We start from the raw sequence: 19287 nt of genomic DNA on the forward strand, positions 1-19287 counted from the left end.
GTAGAGTTAGGGTATTTAATCAGATGCAATACCCGGGGTGCCTAATCTTCAGGTGATCCTAATTTACAAAAAAGACTCAAAATTTCTACCAATGTACAAGGTGAATGGATCACCTTCAGATTAGGCACCCAGGGGTATTTCACCTGAAGATTAGGCACCCAGGGGTATCTCACCTGAAGATTTGGCACCCAGGGGTATTTCACCTGAAGATTAGGCACCCTAACGCTAGCCTAACCCATTGATATACGGGCGAGCATCACTGGTAAATAAAATACCTGTATATTATATTAGAATTGTCAATTATATGACTAAGAATTATTGAAAGATGAATAAATAGCACTGAAACAGTTATTGGAACAGAAGAATGGTAATTACACCGAACAACACCTTTATTGTAGACGAAATTGAATGTTTAGCAAAAGTCGGTCACACATTCCGAGAGGACATTCAAGTAACTATTGTTTATTTACAGCTTAAGTACGTATCAAAGCTCCTTAATACACCACAGAACAATAACAAAGGAATCACTAAAAAATAAAAAAAATAAAAAATCGTCCTATAGTTGAGGCTGTGTGACACTTAAAGAATATAGTTCAAGTGGGTTTGGTAACTGGTCAGCCAACCAGCCCTGAACGATACATTAATCCACCCATTCCTTCTACCTTGTTACACCACTCTACGGGTTATAAATATCACCCTGTAATTTTAATTTTATATAATCTGATATTAAAGTTTATTTCTATGTTTTTATTACGGTTATGAATTGAAGTTTAAGGCAATACGAGGGTTGGTGATGTATTTAGGAAAGAGACGGTGTGTAGTGGAAGGCGTGACCCCAGCTTGGCGGCACAAACCGTTAGTCTGCCGGGCTGGCTACCTTAATATTTCTTGTTTTTGTTCTAGTCACCTCTTGTTATTATTTGTCGGTGAACGATATACGCTTCTCTTGCTGCTTCTTTTTTTATTTGCTTTCTTTATCCGTCTTCTTTGTGGTGTTGAAATTGATTTTGTTCGGAGAAAGTTAATTTTTTTTAGGCCGGCGGTCGCATAGAGTCCTTGAACACCGGTGAAAGTTTTGGAAAGTTCGGTACAATATATTATATCATCCTATGTCATCTGTAACTCACTAAAGCTAGAAAAAATACCTCAAATCAACGATAAATTACCCGTTGATTATCATTTATCGTTATTGTGTTTAATAAAAAATAATATTGACATCATTTCTATTCAAGTGTTTCGTTACTAGATTAAAATTTTCGATGAATAAAAAATATTCCACAATTATCATAAGGAAATATTGGAAGGTTAGATAAAAGTTTTAGAAGACTGAATAAAAATAATACAAGAATACCGAGCAAAAAAATATTAGACCACTAGATAAAAATAATATTGGAACACTTGAGGACGGCCTCGAAAATGTGTCAGTGGGGTCACCTAACTAGAACTTCATTAGAATGCAAGAGCCGCCTCTCTCTCTCTCCCTCACACTCACTTGACCGTTTCGTAATCCATAACGATAAACAAACATACATATTGACGCACAAAAGAACCCACTGATTCACCATTTAATAACTCCAAAATAACTTGCATAGAGTAATCACAAAAGTCACAAGTCAAAAAAAATACATAATTTCTCCATAATATTGTATACTGTAGCCCCTTATTAAGCTTGGCGCCAAAACTCACTCATCCACGAAAAGGCCTCCACCCCTCACATTCTCCTTAATTAACTATCATTTTCTCTGTCCTAGATAAATAATTACCTCCAAGTGTCTTATGTATATTGTACTACCATGTCACGAGGTTTATGGAACAGAGATAATTACTTTATGAATGACAGGTATTGTAATAAGATGGGTTTGGCCTGGCGGATGTCTCTGTAGGCCATTGGGTTAATACAATTGGTCAAGGGATGATGATGATGATGATGATAATGATAATCTCCTGAATACGATGACTTGATAAACATTCTTCTTATTATTTTCGGCATGAGAGACGTGTGGTGGGGGAGGGAGGGGGGATGGGGGATGGAGAGGGGATGAGGGTAGTGTACCAATCTAATTTTTCGTCCACGATTATATTCACTGTTGTAAGGAGATTTCAGTGATAAGAAATACACCGGAACTGTTATTATCAGAGTTAAGAATATTGTCATTTTTATTTTTCTGTAATTTAATATATTTTCCTTGTTTTAGCGTACAATTTGACTGATGACGTCACTGATCGTATACAATGTCACCAAAACGCATTAAATTAACATCCGAAATACTCACTTGGTTTAGTCCCGTTCCGTTATATAAAATAAACCCATTTTATATCTGAACACTAACTTCCTATACCTACTGCTATAATATAAAGGGCATTGGATTGCTTGAAATTGTTAACGTTATATAATTCACCCGGAAAAACGGAAATTATAGATATTAGTTACCTGTAAATACTATTCTAAACATTGTACCAGTTTTTACATGGAGTGATGTTGCAGATGTAACAGGTCGCCTCAACCAGATTATTATGGCTTAAACATGATTGGTTGAGTCCAGCAGCTCACCAATGACTGGGCACTATTATACTCTACGTCATAAAACAATAAATCCACACAGAGGCTAACAACACGTCATAAACCAAACAACCAACCAAGAAACTGGACATAGACAAATGACTATAAGTGAACTAGATATTCTTCATGACGTCACAACAACTAACCAATCACTGCAAACATTTATAAAACGTCACAAGATCAATGAGCCAATCAGCACTTGGGACGAGGAAAAACAAACCAATGGGAATGCCACCTGAGTATATGTGTGGGGGTTTGTATACCTGTATGCATATGTATGTTTATGTATGCGGGTCAGGTTTATTGAACTCTCTCCCAGGCGTGAACAACTGAACAGGCTGGGTGAAAAAGTGAACAAAAAGCGAGAATTAAATACGTGAACAAGGAATGAACCCCCAACAGCGAGTCGGAACAGCAGGGTGGATGAACGGGCAGAGTAAATAAAATGTTCACAAAGCAGGATTGAACAACGATGATTAACAGGAATGACTCAGACCAGGACGAAGTTTGAACAGAATAACAGGTGAACAAGTTTAAACGGGAAATAGCAGGTGAATATGTAAGTTTAAACGGGAAATAACAGGTGAACAAGCTTAAACAGGAAACAACAGGTGAACAAGTTTAAACAGGAAACAACAGGTGAACAAGCTTAAACAGGAAACAACAGGTGAACAAGCTTAAACAGGAAACAACAGGTGAACAAGCTTAAACAGGAAACAACAGGTGAACAAGCTTAAACAGGAAACAACAGGTGAACAAGCTTAAACAGGAAACAACAGGTGAACAAGCTTAAGCGAGAAATAACAAGCGAACGAGAGAATTGCACGTATAACAGCTTAAAAGAACACGAAAATAACAATACCAAGAATAAACAAATGAACATCAAGACAAAATAACATAGAATAACAAATGAACAACACTACAACTGCACCATAACATAAAAAAAAAGAGTGAACAAGGAAATAATAACAGCTTTGAAGACTGAGCAGCCATGACTATAAGGACAATGCTCTCTACCTCACTGGCTGACGCATAACCAACTCTTCCATTAACGCCTACAACACTGACTTCACACAATGATGGGAAATTACACCCAATTATTATTATTTTTTTATTTATAGCACCTGTAATACTTTTAATATTTTGTCATTTGGTTTTCGTTTACGCTTTGAAAAATGGTATAAAGGAAATATATTGTAACTATATAGGAAAGTGGTATACGCACATGGTCAGTGTATACCGTCTACACTGTCTAGGTATACATAATAAAACTGTATACTCATGGTCCAAGTATATTGTATATCTACACTGTCTAGGTATACATAGGAAAACTGTATACTCCCACTGCATCGTTAATAAACACACTTACCAATTGTAAACCTGTATGACAATTGTACTGATCATTATTATTATAATTATTATTAAATATAAAAACCAAAGCCTTAGGCAATTAGAAAACCTATCCACCCAAACCCTTATAATTACGTTGCAATTAATAAGTAATTCAACATACAGTTTTCTTTGTTCAAATTTCATGAGTTAAATCTAACCGCTTTTAAAATAGAATGACAAATAACTAATTCTCAAATATTATGGAGTTTATTTATGATAAGCATTATACCATACGAGATAATTAATTAGAAAGGACATACTGTAATACACTGATAAATCGTATATATATAAATGAAATATATTATAATTGATATAGGGAACATTACACAGCGCCATTATATAAATTACTTCAACCAGAAAATGTTGGATCAGTACGATAGTTTGGGCTCGGCGGCGGCGGCGTGGTGGGAGGGGGAGGGAGTACGGCGATTGGCGTCTTATATTTCCGTATTTTCCGGAATAAATCCCACTGAATAAATCTTTTGCTGTTTCCCAGTGGACAAAATCCCTCCCCAGGCAGTTTCCTATTGGACAAAATCTCACTGAATAAATCGTTTGCTATTTCCCACTGGAGAAAATCCCACAAGATAATGCCACAATCCCACAACATTTATTACAGGAGAAAATCCCCCAAAATATATAAAGCAAAGAAAATCCCAGAGAGAGAGAGAGAGAGAGAGAGAGAGTTCAACACAAACTATAAAGTGAGCCAGTGTGTGTGTGCGTATCGTAACCCTGTGTATGCACGTATATACTGTATATGTAGGTTTTTGTGTGACTGACCAATAAGGGGTATACATGACTGAACTAGCCTGTGTACAGCTAGTTGCTAGTAAGTGAACAGGGTAACAAAATAATGTAAACTAACAATACTGAACAAAGAAGTGAACACGGTCCTATAGCATGAACTAGACAATAACCCAATGAACACGTAACTTGCAAAAGTTATTAATAGCATTTAAAAACGACATTTGCATTGAGCAAGAAATGAACAAACACCAATTTGAACTAGTAAATAACCTGGTGAACAATGAATTGAACAAAGGAACTAGAAGCTAACCTGAATTATATAGCCAATTGAACTAATAACAAGTCAGGTGTAATAGAAAATAGCAACATTTTCTGGTAAACTAGGACTATTATTAGCTAGCTTCCTTATAAGTAGTAAACTAGAAATGAACTAGCAACCGCCATGATCTAGGAACCATACACTAGGAGAAGTATTAATTCTTACCTTTATCTACTAGTCTCTGGGCCGAGCCAAAACTAAAGATTATTACCAATAGCAAAACTCCCTTTCTCCTCCCCATCTTCTAGTAGCGTCACGTTAACGAAGTTCTAGAGCGCATCTTACGTCCCCAAACTGACGTACTAGGAACTACTAGCCGATCGAGATAAATACATTTCTAGTTATTTGGTAGTAGCACAATCACACACACACGCGCGAACGGATATAGTTCCAGCGTCCTCACCCACCAACGTCTCCAGAGGTACTGACGCGACTTTCTCCTCGTGACCCCCGCGTTTTCTTCACCTGAGTTGCCAAGTGATGTAATAAATTCTGATTAAATATTGAAATAAAACCCAAAAATATCAATAAAATTGATCGTATTTCATGAATTAATTCCAAATTTATTTATTTTATTCTTATGTGAGCTTTATGTGACTTGAGCGATTCTATATTAAAAAAAAATTGCTTAGGTTGCCAGGTGTGGAAATACAAGAAATAGATTGAAATATATATAATAATCTAAAGGAAATTTATTGTCAATCAAATATCAAAATAACACTAGCAATAAGTTATCAAAATGTCCTTATTTTACCCTTATTTTTCCCCCATGTATAAGCTAATGTATAATTTAACCTGTATATGTCCTCAAAATTATTCATTACAGTATTAAAATTACATCCAAATAAGTCATCAGTTTTTTCCATATTTCACCTGATTTAAAACCTTTTTAATTTTAAGCAATTATATAAAAGGTATCAAATAACCAACGACGTCCATTATAACTTCAAAGCACAAAGGAAGCAGACCGTAAAAATTACATCTACTTTCACATTTTTCTAAGGATATATTGTCTTTAATTTCACATACTAATCACACTTTCTTTAATTATGTATTCTAATTATATTTCCTTCAATTATAGACCATAAATATAATCTATATATCACTTTTATACTTGGTGAAAGGCGGATATGAGTGATTATACCATTTCACACTACATTTCTTAAGTATATAAATTTTATATATTACTTTATATATGTATTCCATGTGTAATGAAGACTGTGCATATATGTAGACTACCTTCCTTAGCTTATGTGTTTAAAGACCTTAGTAAACGAGGTATAGTCATAATTTCAAGCCTGTATTTGATATTACTGTTTGATAAGCCTCTCCTTCCCAACCTGAGCTGAATAAAAGCATCTAGCATCACGTGGCGTCCCTGTAGTGAAGGTGTTAAAGGAGATGGCTAACTTACCCTTTATGTTTGGGTTCCCTCCAAGCTGAATAAAATCGTCCAGCTTGAACAAAATTAACTTCAGCGTTTCGTTTTCTGTAAATCTCGCTCTGGTTATGGTCCAGCTAATTCAGTAGTATTTTCCCCCAAGTACCATCAGATGATTAGCTCTCTCAAGCCTATTTCACTTGATGAGAAACAACCTAGTGCTACCAGGGAGGGGTTAGGTTAGCAGTATGGTTAGGTTAGGAGTATGGTTAGGTTAATGGTGGTTAGGTTAGCAGTATGGTTAGGTTAGGAGTATGGTGGTTAGGTTAGGAGTATGGTTAGGTTAATGGTGGTTAGGTTAGCAGTATGGTTAGGTTAGGAGTATGGTGGTTAGGTTAGGAGTATGGTTAGGTTAATGGTGGTTAGGTTAGCAGTATGGTTAGGTTAGGAGTATGGTGGTTAGGTTAGGAGTATGGTTAGGTTAGGAGTATGGTGGTTAGGTTAGCAGGTTAGGCTGGTTAGGTTAGGAGTATGGTTAGGTTTATAGCAGTGGTTGGTTAGCGGTATGGTTAGGTTAGGAGTATGGTGGTTAGGTTAGCGGTATGGTTAGGTTATATGGTGGTTAGGTTAGCAGTGTGGTTAGGTTAGGGTATGGTGGTTAGGTTAGCAGTAGGGTTAGGGTATGGTTAGGTTAATGGTGGTTAGGTTAGCAGTATGGTTAGGTTAGTTAGGAGTATGGTGGTTAGGTTAGCAGTATGGTGGTTAGGGTTAGCTTATATGGTTAGGTTAGAGTATGGTGGTTAGGTTAGCAGTATGGTTAGGTTAAGAGTATGGTGGTTAGGTTAGCAGTATGGTTAGGTTAGGAGTATGGTGGTTAGGTTAGCAGTATGGTTAGGTTAATGGTGGTTAGGTTAAGAGTATGGTGGTTAGGTTAGCAGTATGGTTAGGTTAGGAGTATGGTGGTTAGGTTAGGATTATGGTCGTTATTCTTAAGGTGAAATAAACTATGGGACTAATCATCTGGTGATCTCTTATCTTCACCTGGATAAAAAAAAAGAAAAAAATACAAATTATTTTATTAGATATATGATAACTTTAATACAATAAACCAAATACTAAATCAACACAATAGAAATTAGAATATTCATCTACTGAAATAAAAGTAATAAAAGTAAAAATATAAGCAAGAAGAATGTAAAGTACTGAACTACAATATATATGTCCTATAAAAGTTTAAGTAATTTTCCTTTAATGTTTGTGACAACTACACCAAGATTACCAAGTTGAACACCCAAAATAAAATGACTTTCTATTACAAATATAAATATGCTGTTTAACTGTAATGATTCATCGTCTATATTCTTCATAACTATACTGTACTGTACCAGAAATCATGTGGACTGCCTGAAGATTTGTTACCCCGAGCTTATTTCATCTGATTGAATAGGTAGTGTTAGGGTGTTTAATTAATTATCAGGTGAAATAAGCTGGAGTGGCTAATCTTCAGGTGATCCCTCAACTATATACGTACTGTATTCTTCATAATCTAGTCTTGACACAAGGAATATATTACCCCGAATTAAACATTTCGTCGATAATTTCTTCTGGTGGGTAGATCCTACCCTTTGCAAACTGTGTTGGCATAATTACGTTCCACTCCTCAACAGGTAAGTATTCTTCCACCAGGGCATAGAGACTCACATCTGTGGTGATCAGGCCCTGACGAGACAACAGTTTCCTCATGTCTTTAGTCTTAATTTCGGCTGAGCCTTTTCTGGCCGTCTTTATGTGGTCAAGATCAGAAAACAGATTTTTCCAGTACTTTTCACACGTTTTCATGACCTCGTCCATGCCACGGGTTGAAAGTTTGCATAGTGCATAATGGGTGAAGATTTCTTTGGTCAAGCCCTTTGGTAAGGAGACTGGCAATGGTTTCTGTTTAATTTTTTTGGTCTTCTTGACTACAGTTCTTGGTGCTCTGGCAGCAGGAGGTCTAGTTTTGAGGAGGTCACGTAACTGGGGTCTTGCCTTTGCCTCAGCCACTACTCCAGGTGGTGGCTGCACTGGTTTCTGAGCCAGCTTGTCGATGAACTCCCTCATAGTCAACTGTTTCGTTCTGGCCAATGCTGCGCTGGTACTTGGCTCACCTACTGCAGACAACCTCCTTACTGACTTCTTCTGAGGCTGTGTGACGTGACCTGCCTCTTCACCGCTCGGTTCGCCATTCTCTGTTTGCTCTTCAATATCAACGTGGTAGACTGCTGCTTCTGTCTCGGCCAGAGACGTCCCAACACTGGGTGAATGATAATGTTTTCTCTCAGGAACTGCCAACAAGTTCAGCGTGTAATGATCACTTTCAGAATCACCCTGCATGGCCTCTTCCCTCTCCGACAGTTTCAAATCCTCAACCGACTCTTCAAAATCATCGAGGGAGACTGCTGCTTCTGTCTCGGCTGGGAGAGTTCTATCATCACTTGGGGCTAAGTTCAGCTGGTGATGGCCAGTGTCAGAATCCTTCTGCATTATAGCCTTTTCCTTAGGTGCACTTTCAGCTGATTTCACTTGGTTCCCATCTCTCACATTCTCAGTCAGTATCTCTGCCTGCTGGTCTAAAGTTGGCTCAGAAGCAGCGACTGACATCCCCTCTAATTCCAAGGTTCTCGAAGCTCTCTGCATCGCCTTGATGGCCTCCTCCGGGTGGACCTCAACCTGTTCCCGAGTCAACACTATACTCCTCAAGTTAGAGGTATTCTCCGTGGTCCGTGACGAGGAGGACATTTTATCCCTAGACCATGACGACAATACTGATGTGGTTGAACTCCTTCTTGATGGGGATGGTAAAGCCTTAACTCCTAGGCTCCTCCTTGGACTTTTCTTTAAGGGTGACAGGGACGTCTCCTTTCCTGAACTCTTTCTTGGACTTTTCCTCGAGGGTGATAACGAAACCTCCAAACCAACACTCTTCCTTGAACTTTTCTTCGAGGGTGAAAATGAAGCCTCTCTTACTGAAGTCTTCTTCGAGGGTGACAATAAAGCCTTCATACCAATACTCTTCCTTGGACTTTTCTTAAAAAGTGCCCTTAAAGGCTCTTTACCTGAAGACTTCCTTGGACTTTTCCTCAGGGGTAACAATGAAGCCTGCATACCCACTCTCTTCCTTGCAGGTGAAGAGGAAGCTTCATCATTAGATGACAATGACCCACCACTTCCAGTACTTTCCCCCGGGTCAACAAGTTCCTGAGAGTCTGTGTTTGGTGCAGCAGACTGTGAAGAACGTGTGCTATGACTACCTCCAGTAGTATCAAGAGAGGCCAACTGCAACTTAATCTCGGGACTCTCCTTGCTTTTCTTTTCCGAATCGGTATCGAGAGCAGAGAGGGCAGCCGATATGCTACTCTCAAGATCAACATCTGCCCCATCACTGGAATGGCTCGTCGACACATACAGTTGACTTTCATGGTCGTCTATCTCGATGTCTCTAAAGCTGATTGGGGGAAGTAAAGGAAAGTCAGTTGCCAACGCTGCCGTGTATTTTCCCAAACCGTCGTGAGTGTTTCCGGGTGGTAAAGGTGGTTCTTCCTCAATTATAGACTTTCCTTGAAGCACAAATGATACAGGTAGACTTCCTGAAGGAGATTCAGTCCTACGAATGATCTCTTCTGTCAGTGATGGGCCTTGGTCCTTCAAAACACCTTTGTCTTCAGTCCAACCTTGTCCTTTAACAGTCAGTGTTTGTGTTCCTGTGTTACTTTCTACCTGTGTTCCTGTGTCACTTTCTACCCGTGTTTTTAGTTCGGTTCCTTTCTGTGTTCCTGGGACACTTTCTTCCCAAGGTTCTGTGTCACTGTCTTCCTGTGTTTCTGGGACACTTTCTTCTTGTGTTCCTGGGTCAGTTCCTTTCTGTATTCCTGGGACACTGTCTTCCCACGCTTCTGTGTCACTGTCTTCCGGTGTTTCTGGGACACTTTCTTCCTGTGTTCCTGGGTCAGTTCCTTTCTGTATTCCTGGGTCACTTACTTCCTTTGTTCCTGGGTCACTTACTTCCTTTGTTCCTGGGTCACTTACTTCCTTTGTTCCTGACAAAGACAGGGATATATCAGTAACCATAACTGAACAAGGCTTTAGTCCTCCTATCAATTTGGATAAGTTAAAATTCATTGGTGATACCTTGCGGGCAAATCTCTGTTTGGCGATGTCTTTAATGTTCTCAAAACTCTCCTCAGTTTTGTCGAAATCATATGCTGAGTTTGATTCAGAAGCCGAGTTATTTGCTTCTACATAACTCGCAACATTGGGCAAATTATCTTCTTGTAGTGATGAAGATTTTTGTGGTGACTTTGAGGGAGACATGTCACTATCTTTATGTAGTGATGAAGATTTTCGTGGTGACTTTGAGGGAGACATGTCACTATCTTCTTGTAGTGATGAAGATTTTCGTGGTGACTTTGAGGGAGACATGTCACTATCTTTATGTAGTGATGAAGATTTTCGTGGTGACTTTGAGGGAGACATGTCACTATCTTCTTGTAGTGATGAAGATTTTCGTGGTGACTTTGAGGGAGACATGTCACTATCTTCTTGTAGTGATGAAGATTTTTGTGGTGACTTTGAGGGAGACATGTCACTATCTTTATGTAGTGATGAAGATTTTCGTGGTGACTTTGAGGGAGACATGTCACTATCTTCTTGTAGTGATGAAGATTTTCGTGGTGACTTTGAGGGAGACATGTCACTATCTTTATGTAGTGATGAAGATTTTCGTGGTGACTTTGAGGGAGACATGTCACTATCTTCTTGTAGTGATGAAGATTTTCGTGGTGACTTTGAGGGAGACATGTCACTATCTTTTTGTAGTGATGAAGATTTTCGTGGTGACTTTGAGGGAGACATGTCACTATCTTCTTGTAGTGATGAAGATTTTCGTGGTGACTTTGAGGGAGACATGTCACTATCTTCTTGTAGTGATGAAGATTTTCGTGGTGACTTTGAGGGAGACATGTCACTATCTTTTTGTAGTGATGAAGATTTTCGTGGTGACTTTGAGGGAGACATCTGTAATGACTTGTCACTCCCTCTTGTCTGCATCTGACTCGTATCCTTAGATGGTTTATGGGCAAAAGCTGCTGGATCTACATCTGGAATGGCCATGACTTGAAGCCTCGTTCTTTTACGCATATTTCTGGCTGCCCCTAAATCAATAGAACTGTCTGAGGACAACTCCAGCCAGTTAATGCTGAGATCGGCGTATGTCTTCTCCACCAACTCGCTATCACTTCCTTTTGTCGATGTCTTGGATGCCATTGAAGGTTTCACAAGTTTCTGTTGAAACTCAATGGCTTCCTTCTTGGTTCGATGGCGCAAGTTCCTCGCTTTTCCATAATCAATGCTATCTGATGACGAGTCTATCAAACTTGTGTCTATGGCTGCGTATGTCGTCTCACTCGGTAAAGTGACCTCGGTTTTAGCTCTGCTGGCCGAGTCACCGGCAGCCCGAGAAGACTTCTTTGCCTGTGGATGCTTCTTTCTCGACCTAGTACCTATGGGCGGTTTAATCACCAACTTTGACACTTCAGACTGGGCATCGTATTCCTGAGGACGTTGTTTCCTTTTGCGAAATCTGGTGGCCGCAGTCAGATCAATGCTCTCATTGATGGACGATTCGCTGCTGTTGAATGCGGTAATATTCATGTACGTCAGGTCTGTCCCTTTGATGGTGCTGGCGTTGAGAGATTCATTGCGAGAAGTGGAGAACTGCTGAGACTGTCTCGACTGTGGCTGGAGAGCAACTTTCAGGAGAGAAGCATCTTCACCGCCTGGAAAAAGCATAAAATAAATATGGCTTATGATGTACTGACAATGTTGACACAATTAAACTAAGATAACTGGAAAGTGACACTTAAACTAAAATAACTGGACAGCGACATTTAAACTAAGATAACTGGATAATGACACAAATTTGTTTATCATGTTACTAAAAACGGGCTAATACAAAAAGTGGAAGCTCATGTCATTGGAGGAGATATTCTAAAATGGCTTAGTGCGTGGTTACCGGTCAGGAAACAGTGAGTGAGAATTAATGGCACTAAATCTGATTGGGGTAAGGTGGAGTACCCCAAGGCTCAATACTTAGACCATTACTCTTTATTGTATGCATAAACGACATAGATATACTGTAGGCCTAGACAGCAACATAAGTAAATTTGCTGATGACACTAAAATAGGGTGTGTAATTAAATCTGACGAGGACTCCGTAAAACTACAGGAAGATCTAAACATATTTTTTGAATGGTCTGAAAATTGGCAGATGAAATTTAATGTGGACAAATGTAAAGTACTTAGTCTAGGAGATGTAAACAGAGAAACCAGATATCAAATGAACAAAGGATGATATAGGAGTAATGATAAGTTGAAATCTTAAACCAAGTCAACAATGTGTATTTGCTCAAAACAAGGCTAACAAAGTACTTGAGTTCATACAAAGGAGTGTTAGTTACAAGATTAGCGAAGTTATCCTAAAACTATATCTTGCACTTGTGAGACCTCACTAGGATTACGCAGTTCAGTTCTGGTCACCGTACTACAGAATGGATATAGAATCCTGAGAAAGAATTCAGAGGAGAATGACAAGACTAATCCCAGGCATTAGGAACCTTGAGTATAGAGACAGGTTAAAGCATCTTAATTTGCACTCCCTCGTGAGACGTAGAGTGAGGGGCGATATAATCGAAGTGTATAAATGGAATAGCCCACCCGGGCACAGGTCACCAACTCACATCGGGGTCTAGGGGCAAAAAAAATAAGAATAAAAATAAATTAAAAATAGAAAAGGAAAAGGTTATATTAATCTACACCACGAAGATGCCGGAAAACCAGCTTTTTAAAGTGAGACATTGTATGATTATAGAAACACAGAAGAAGGCAGAGCATTCCACAGTTAAGCTGTGTGAGGAAAGAAGGATGTATTATAATGGGTTATTCTAGTGTGACCGACATCCACAGAGAAATGGTGCGCATTGCGGGCAAGACGAGTGTTACGAGTCCACGGCCTTGCCGGCGGTACACAGGATGCCAAATCAATCGAACATTGCCCATTAAAGTACCTGTAAAAGAGAGAGAGTGAAGCAACATTGCAGCGAAGAGAAAGGGAAGAAAGATTATCAACTAAGGGAGGAGAGTTAATAAGACAAAATGCCTTTGATTCCAATGTATCTAACAGTTGGACAGAAGAAGAGCCACCCCAGATATGAGAGCAGTACTTCAAGTTAGGGCGAATGAATCCCTTATATACTTGGAGCAACTGCTAAGGAGTGAAGTAGCTACGGCATCTGTACAGTATTCCCAACTTTAGGGAGGCTAGGAACGGACTTGTAACAATGGTTTTAAATTAAACAAATTTAGATTTAGGCACGAGATAGGTAAACATTGGTTTGGAAATACAGTAGTGGATGAGTGGAACAAGTTACCAAACATCATCATTAACTCAAATACAATAGGTTGGAAGGATGGATAAATGAGCAATACGGGTTGGGTGTAAACGGGACTGCCCAGTATGGGTCAATAGGCCCGCTGCAGTTTCCTCCATTCTTATGTTAAGATAACTGGATAGTGACACAAATTTAAACATGTTGTATAAATAAGATATATATTCAGCTCCCCGATAATCGATATTTCTAAAAAATGATGACGATAAATTTAACAAACAAGATAAGTGTCAAGTATTAACACGAATGATAACTAAAGGGTAATTAACATAAGACAACACATATACAGTACAGTATTTAACATCAAGATAATTTATATGTTATTATATGGACGCAACACAGGGTTATTTTAACCTTCTGTCCAGTCTTTAACACCGGTGAAAACCTACCAAGGATCACCTGCAGATTAGCCACCCCCAAATCATCTCACCTGATGATTAAACACTGCAACAATTTAACCTAAACCAATCTAAGCTAGCATCACTTAAATCTAACCTAACTTAATCTAGCCTAACCTAATTTAATCTAAGCTAACATCACTTAAATCTAACCTAACATCACTTAATCTGGCTTAACTTAATTTAATCTAACCACTTAAATCTAACCTGAATTAATTACATCTACCCTAACTTAATTACATCTACCCTAACTTTATTACATTTCACCTCACTTAATTACATCTACCCTAACTTAATTACATCTACCCTAACTTAATTACATTTAACCTCACTTAATTACATCTACCCTAACTAGACTCCATAAGCAGCTTTAGGGTGTCTAATCTTCAGGTGCTCCATCGCCAATATAAGACTAAACACAACTGGGAATGACACCAAACGACAATCAATTTTCGAGCCGTGAGATCACCGTGTAAACAAACCTGCACGACGTAACAAGTGCGTACTGTGATTGGTTTCCCCTCCAGGGTGTACAAAAGGTATTACAATACAAGGTGTTACAGTACTAAAATTAAAACATATACTTTAAATTAATATAACTCCTTTTTTGCAATAAACCATTTCAATGCAATTTAAATCAAGTGGGTTTTTTTCTAAAGTATCCATTTATGATTACAATTACTGTATGGGATTATGTGATTTATCCATACTGAGGAAGTAATGTATGTTATCAAACTCTATGTCTGCTCTACTCACGAGACTGCTAGCACGACACACACAAACCTTTAGATCTCTTTGATGAACTCCCTCCTGCTCCTCCTCTCTTCCTTTTAGCAGAGGAGGCAGCTTGTCGACGGAGACGGTGTGGATGTAAGGCTTCTGGGGTCTCCTCTGGTCCTAAATTCGCCATCAACAGACGTAAGAGCATCCGTGGCGTCTTATCGTCCGAGAGCAGAGAATCCTCCATTTTCTGTAATTGTGTGAAATTGTTATTGTGGAACTGCAAAACAAATCTGAAAATTGGCATAAATTAATAAAATAATGCAATGTTTAGTCATCAAATCATCATGTTCCATACCAAAATGTTCTAAAATTAACGATTCTTTGTGTAAATGAAGCCGTTACAGTACTGGGCAGTGTTCCACGTGTAAATAGTGCGTCGTAATGCATCAACATAGATTACTTCAAGACGACACCAGTGGTCCATGTTAGCCGGCCACTTAACAAAGAGACTTTATAGAAGAAAACTTATTATTTTTTAATCTCATGAATAAACCAAGTCGGGTGTGTGTGGGGGGGAAGGGGGGGTGATGAACTGCACCTTTTGTACAATACAGTATCTTGTTTCTTCCCCATATTGTACATACAGGTTTTTACAATATGAACAGGAACATCACACTACCACACTCACTAAGAAACAACCTAACACAAGTTCTGTATACACGATGATTAATTCTTTCATTCAATAATAATATCCCAATAAATAACAAGGATACACAATTTGGGTAATATATTAGTTATGGGATACTGAACTCACAAACAGTTAGTAGTGTTTGTGTTAATACTTCAGTTCGTGTAGAAATGTCATAGGGTAGCGCTGGTCAGTGCGGTCCGACTAATTACCCAAATGTAGCCAAATATAGCCGGAATGAAGTCAAATAATGGTCCTACATGAATAAATCGGACTGCTAATCACTTCTCGACTAGTATTTGGTGTCAGAAAGTCACAAAAAATTGGAAAACTTACTTTAATCTGAGTTAATAGATCGCGTGCATGTACCGACGGAACGAGGAATTACCCAAATGTAGCCGCAATGAAGTCAAATGATGGTCGTACAAGCGTAATTCGGGCTGTGAATCACTTCTCGATTATTATTTGGTATCATAAAGTAAAAAAAAATTGGTAAACTTAATTTAATCTGAGTTGTGTTAGGTTAGGTTAGATTAGGTTAGGTATATGCACTTGATCTATTAACTCAGATTAAATTAAGTTTACCAATTTTTTTTTACTTTATGACACCAAATACGAGTCGAGGTTAGATTAGATTAGGTTAGGTACATGCACTTGATCTATTAACTCAGATTAAATTAAGTTTACCAATTTTTCGTGACTTTGTGACACCAAATACTAGTCGAGAAGTGATTGGCAGTCCGATTTATTCATCTAGGACCATTATTTGACTTCATTCCGGCTATATTTGGGTAATTAGTCGGACCCGGTCAGTGAGTTCAAACACAAACATGAAATCATTAGGTGGACAGGCAGTCTTTATTTACACCTACAGCAAAATCTATGAAAACCAGAGTAGACAAAGATGTAATTAGTAAAATCAAGGAAAAACCCAAAGTAGAAACACAGAAAAACCAAAGTAGAAACAAAGAAAATCCCAAAGTAGAAAAACAGAAAATCCCAAAGTAGAAACAAAGAAAATCCCAAAGTAGAAAAACAGAAAATCCCAAAGTAGAAAAACAGAAAATCCCAAAGTAGAAACACAGAAAATCCCAAAGTAGAAACAAAGAAAATCCCAAAGTAGAAACAAAGAAAATCCCAAAGTAGAAACACAGAAAAACCAAAGTAGAAACAAAGAAAATCCCAAAGTAGAAACAAAGAAAATCCCAAAGAAACACAGAAAAACCAAAGTAGAAACACAGAAAATCCCAAAGTAGAAAAACAGAAAATCCCAAAGTAGAAACACAGAAAAACCAAAGTAGAAACACAGAAAATCCCAAAGTAGAAAAACAGAAAATCCCAAAGTAGAAACAAAGAAAATCCCAAAGTAGAAACACAGAAAATCCCAAAGTAGAAACACAGAAAATCCCAAAGTAGAAACACAGAAAAACCAAAGTAGAAACAAAGAAAATCCCAAAGTAGAAACAAAGAAAATCCCAAAGTAAAAACAAAGAAAATCCCAAAGTAGAAAAACAGAAAATCCCAAAGTAGAAACAAAGAAAATCCCAAAGTAGAAAAACAGAAAAACCAAAGTAGAAAAGATAAAATTCCTCCAACTAAAGTGTTACAGAACCTACCACCATAAGTCTTCTATAGTAGAGATTTTAATTTTTTTTTTCATTTAACGGCATAAAATCACAAGCGCCTTTGTTGACATTCGGCGAGACTGTGAACTTTCCTCAGTACCGGTTATTACCACATTTATGTACATAGTTTACCTTTCATTAAATAAACTTAAAGATCCAACCTAAACTTAAGCCTCACCTGACCATTATATTATTTAGGTTAGGTTAGTTAAATTATGTTAGGTTTGGTAGCTAATGTTAGGTACAGTATCTTAATCTTGGTTAGGTTAGATTAGGTTAAGTAAGTTAAGGTTAGGTTAGGTAGCTTATGTTAGGTATCTTAGTCTAGGTTAGGTTAGATAAGGTTATGTTGGGTTAAGTTAGATAGGTTAATATGACTCTCAAAAGATCAATTATATGCAGTGGATGTTTTGCCCTGACCAGCTAAGTTCCTACTACCGCTATTTTACCGTGAGTGCGCTCTGATTGGCTAATCGTCCATTTCCGGCCAATAACACGAGAACTATATTTGACCGTGACTCTGGCGGCATTTGGCATTTATTTCACCATGAGTCAATCATTGTGTAGCTGTAAACATATTTAACCACATTGCTATTATGCATGGAAACATATCATTATAAAAGAGGAGATATTTACTAGACCCTAACCAAACCAACCAAAAAAAACCTTCCTAACCTTACCTAACCAACCAGAAAAACAGAGAGTACTTAGCCCATCAAAGCCCACTCACGGTAAAATAGCACTGGTTGGAATTAGCCAGTCAAAGCAAATTATCCACTATGTAAATTATATATAAAAAAAAATGTGGCAGTATTTGTTTCTTCGGTGAATGTTCCCTGATTGTCAACAAGGGCGCTCGTTACATTACTTCATTAAACACAATGTTAACGATACCTCTATGAAAATTATTAATCCTCATCATTTAAAAACATTTAGGGTGGTTAGGTTAGCACTAGAGTGGTTAATCTTTAGGTGAAATGAACAAGGGTGGATCCATTTCAGGTGATAAATGATTTGTTACCTAACGCTAACCTAATCAACCAAATGCTAACCTAACCAACCAAATGCTAACCTAACCAACCAAATGCTAACCTAACCAACCAAATGCTAACCTAACCAACCAAATGCTAACCTAACCAACCAAATGCTAACCTAACCTAACCAATCAAATGCTAACCTAACCAACCAAATGCTAACCTAACCAACCAAATGCTAACCTAACCAACCAAATGCTAACCTAACCAACCAAATGCTAACCTAACCAACCAAATGCTAACCTAACCAACCAAATGCTAACCTAACCAACCAAATGCTAACCTAACCACATCCTCCCAAATAGCATTAGGTTGGTTAAATATTAGAGGCGATATATAAATATAGACAAATGAATGAACGGAATGCGACAAGTAAATTGAGACAGACAGACAGATAATAATGGACGGGTGGACAAGAGAGGAAGGAGATTCACCATATTAAACATACCGTCGTCATGATTATGTATTAAATAAATTCAACATACCATTTAACGACCATTAACACTAACTACCAAAGCATTATAAAATACTAATAATAAACTATCTACCATTAATGGGACTATTAATTCCAAAATCCTCGAGAAATTAAGTAAAAAATGGTTCATAATTTGAGCTGTTGAATCACATCAGCTGATCCACCACTTGACGTTATTTAGCTATATTTTAACATGTCTTCATATGATATTTAATTCAATATAATAATTAACATATCTATTATCATTATCTATCAACTGTGGGTCTTACCTCGGCTCAGAACATCAGCTAATGGGCAAAAAAGTCAATTTAATGGAGACGATAAAGGGTAACTGTTAAACCTACGCGCGTCAAGATGGCGACTGACAACTACAACAACAACCTATAAGAGATTTAGTGTATAAATAATTACAAGTTTATGTCTTTAGTTAAGTCTAAGAAAAGTTAAATAAGTTAAAATAA

General features: G+C 37.9%; 2 protein-coding genes across 4 annotated transcripts in view; both read right to left on the minus strand.

Moving 5' to 3' along the window:
* LOC121879718 overlaps positions 1 to 5431 on the minus strand; it is a 32113-nt gene extending 26682 nt beyond the window's left edge. For all 3 annotated transcript variants that reach the window (XM_042386486.1, XM_042386485.1, XM_042386484.1), the window contains exon 1: positions 5187 to 5431. In XM_042386486.1, coding sequence (XP_042242420.1) covers positions 5187 to 5262 — 76 coding nt within the window. In that variant the 5' untranslated portion in view covers positions 5263 to 5431. The remainder of the gene's footprint in view (positions 1 to 5186) is intronic.
* Positions 5432 to 7462: 2031 nt separating this feature from the next.
* Positions 7463 to 19185, minus strand: LOC121879690 (nascent polypeptide-associated complex subunit alpha, muscle-specific form-like). The gene is made up of 3 exons (XM_042386418.1): positions 19096 to 19185; positions 15065 to 15251; positions 7463 to 12215 (listed from the first exon to the last, which is right to left on the minus strand). The coding sequence occupies exons 2-3, from the start codon at positions 15246 to 15248 to the stop codon at positions 7972 to 7974; spliced, it is 4428 nt and encodes a 1475-aa protein (XP_042242352.1). The 5' UTR covers positions 15249 to 15251; positions 19096 to 19185; the 3' UTR covers positions 7463 to 7971.
* Positions 19186 to 19287: the final 102 nt, after the last annotated feature.

Source organism: Homarus americanus, unplaced genomic scaffold (assembly GCF_018991925.1).
Source record: "Homarus americanus isolate GMGI-L3 unplaced genomic scaffold, GMGI_Hamer_2.0 scaffold42643, whole genome shotgun sequence".
NCBI lineage: Eukaryota > Metazoa > Arthropoda > Malacostraca > Decapoda > Nephropidae > Homarus > Homarus americanus.

Coding starts and splice junctions, on each gene's coding strand:
- LOC121879690 (XM_042386418.1), bottom strand. CDS start 15,248: ATGGAGGATTCTCTGCTCTCGGACGATAAGACGCCACGGATGCTCTTA. Junction 12,216..15,064: donor TTCATCAAAGAGATCTAAAG/GTTTGTGTGTGT, acceptor TGCTTTTTCCAG/GCGGTGAAGATGCTTCTCTC.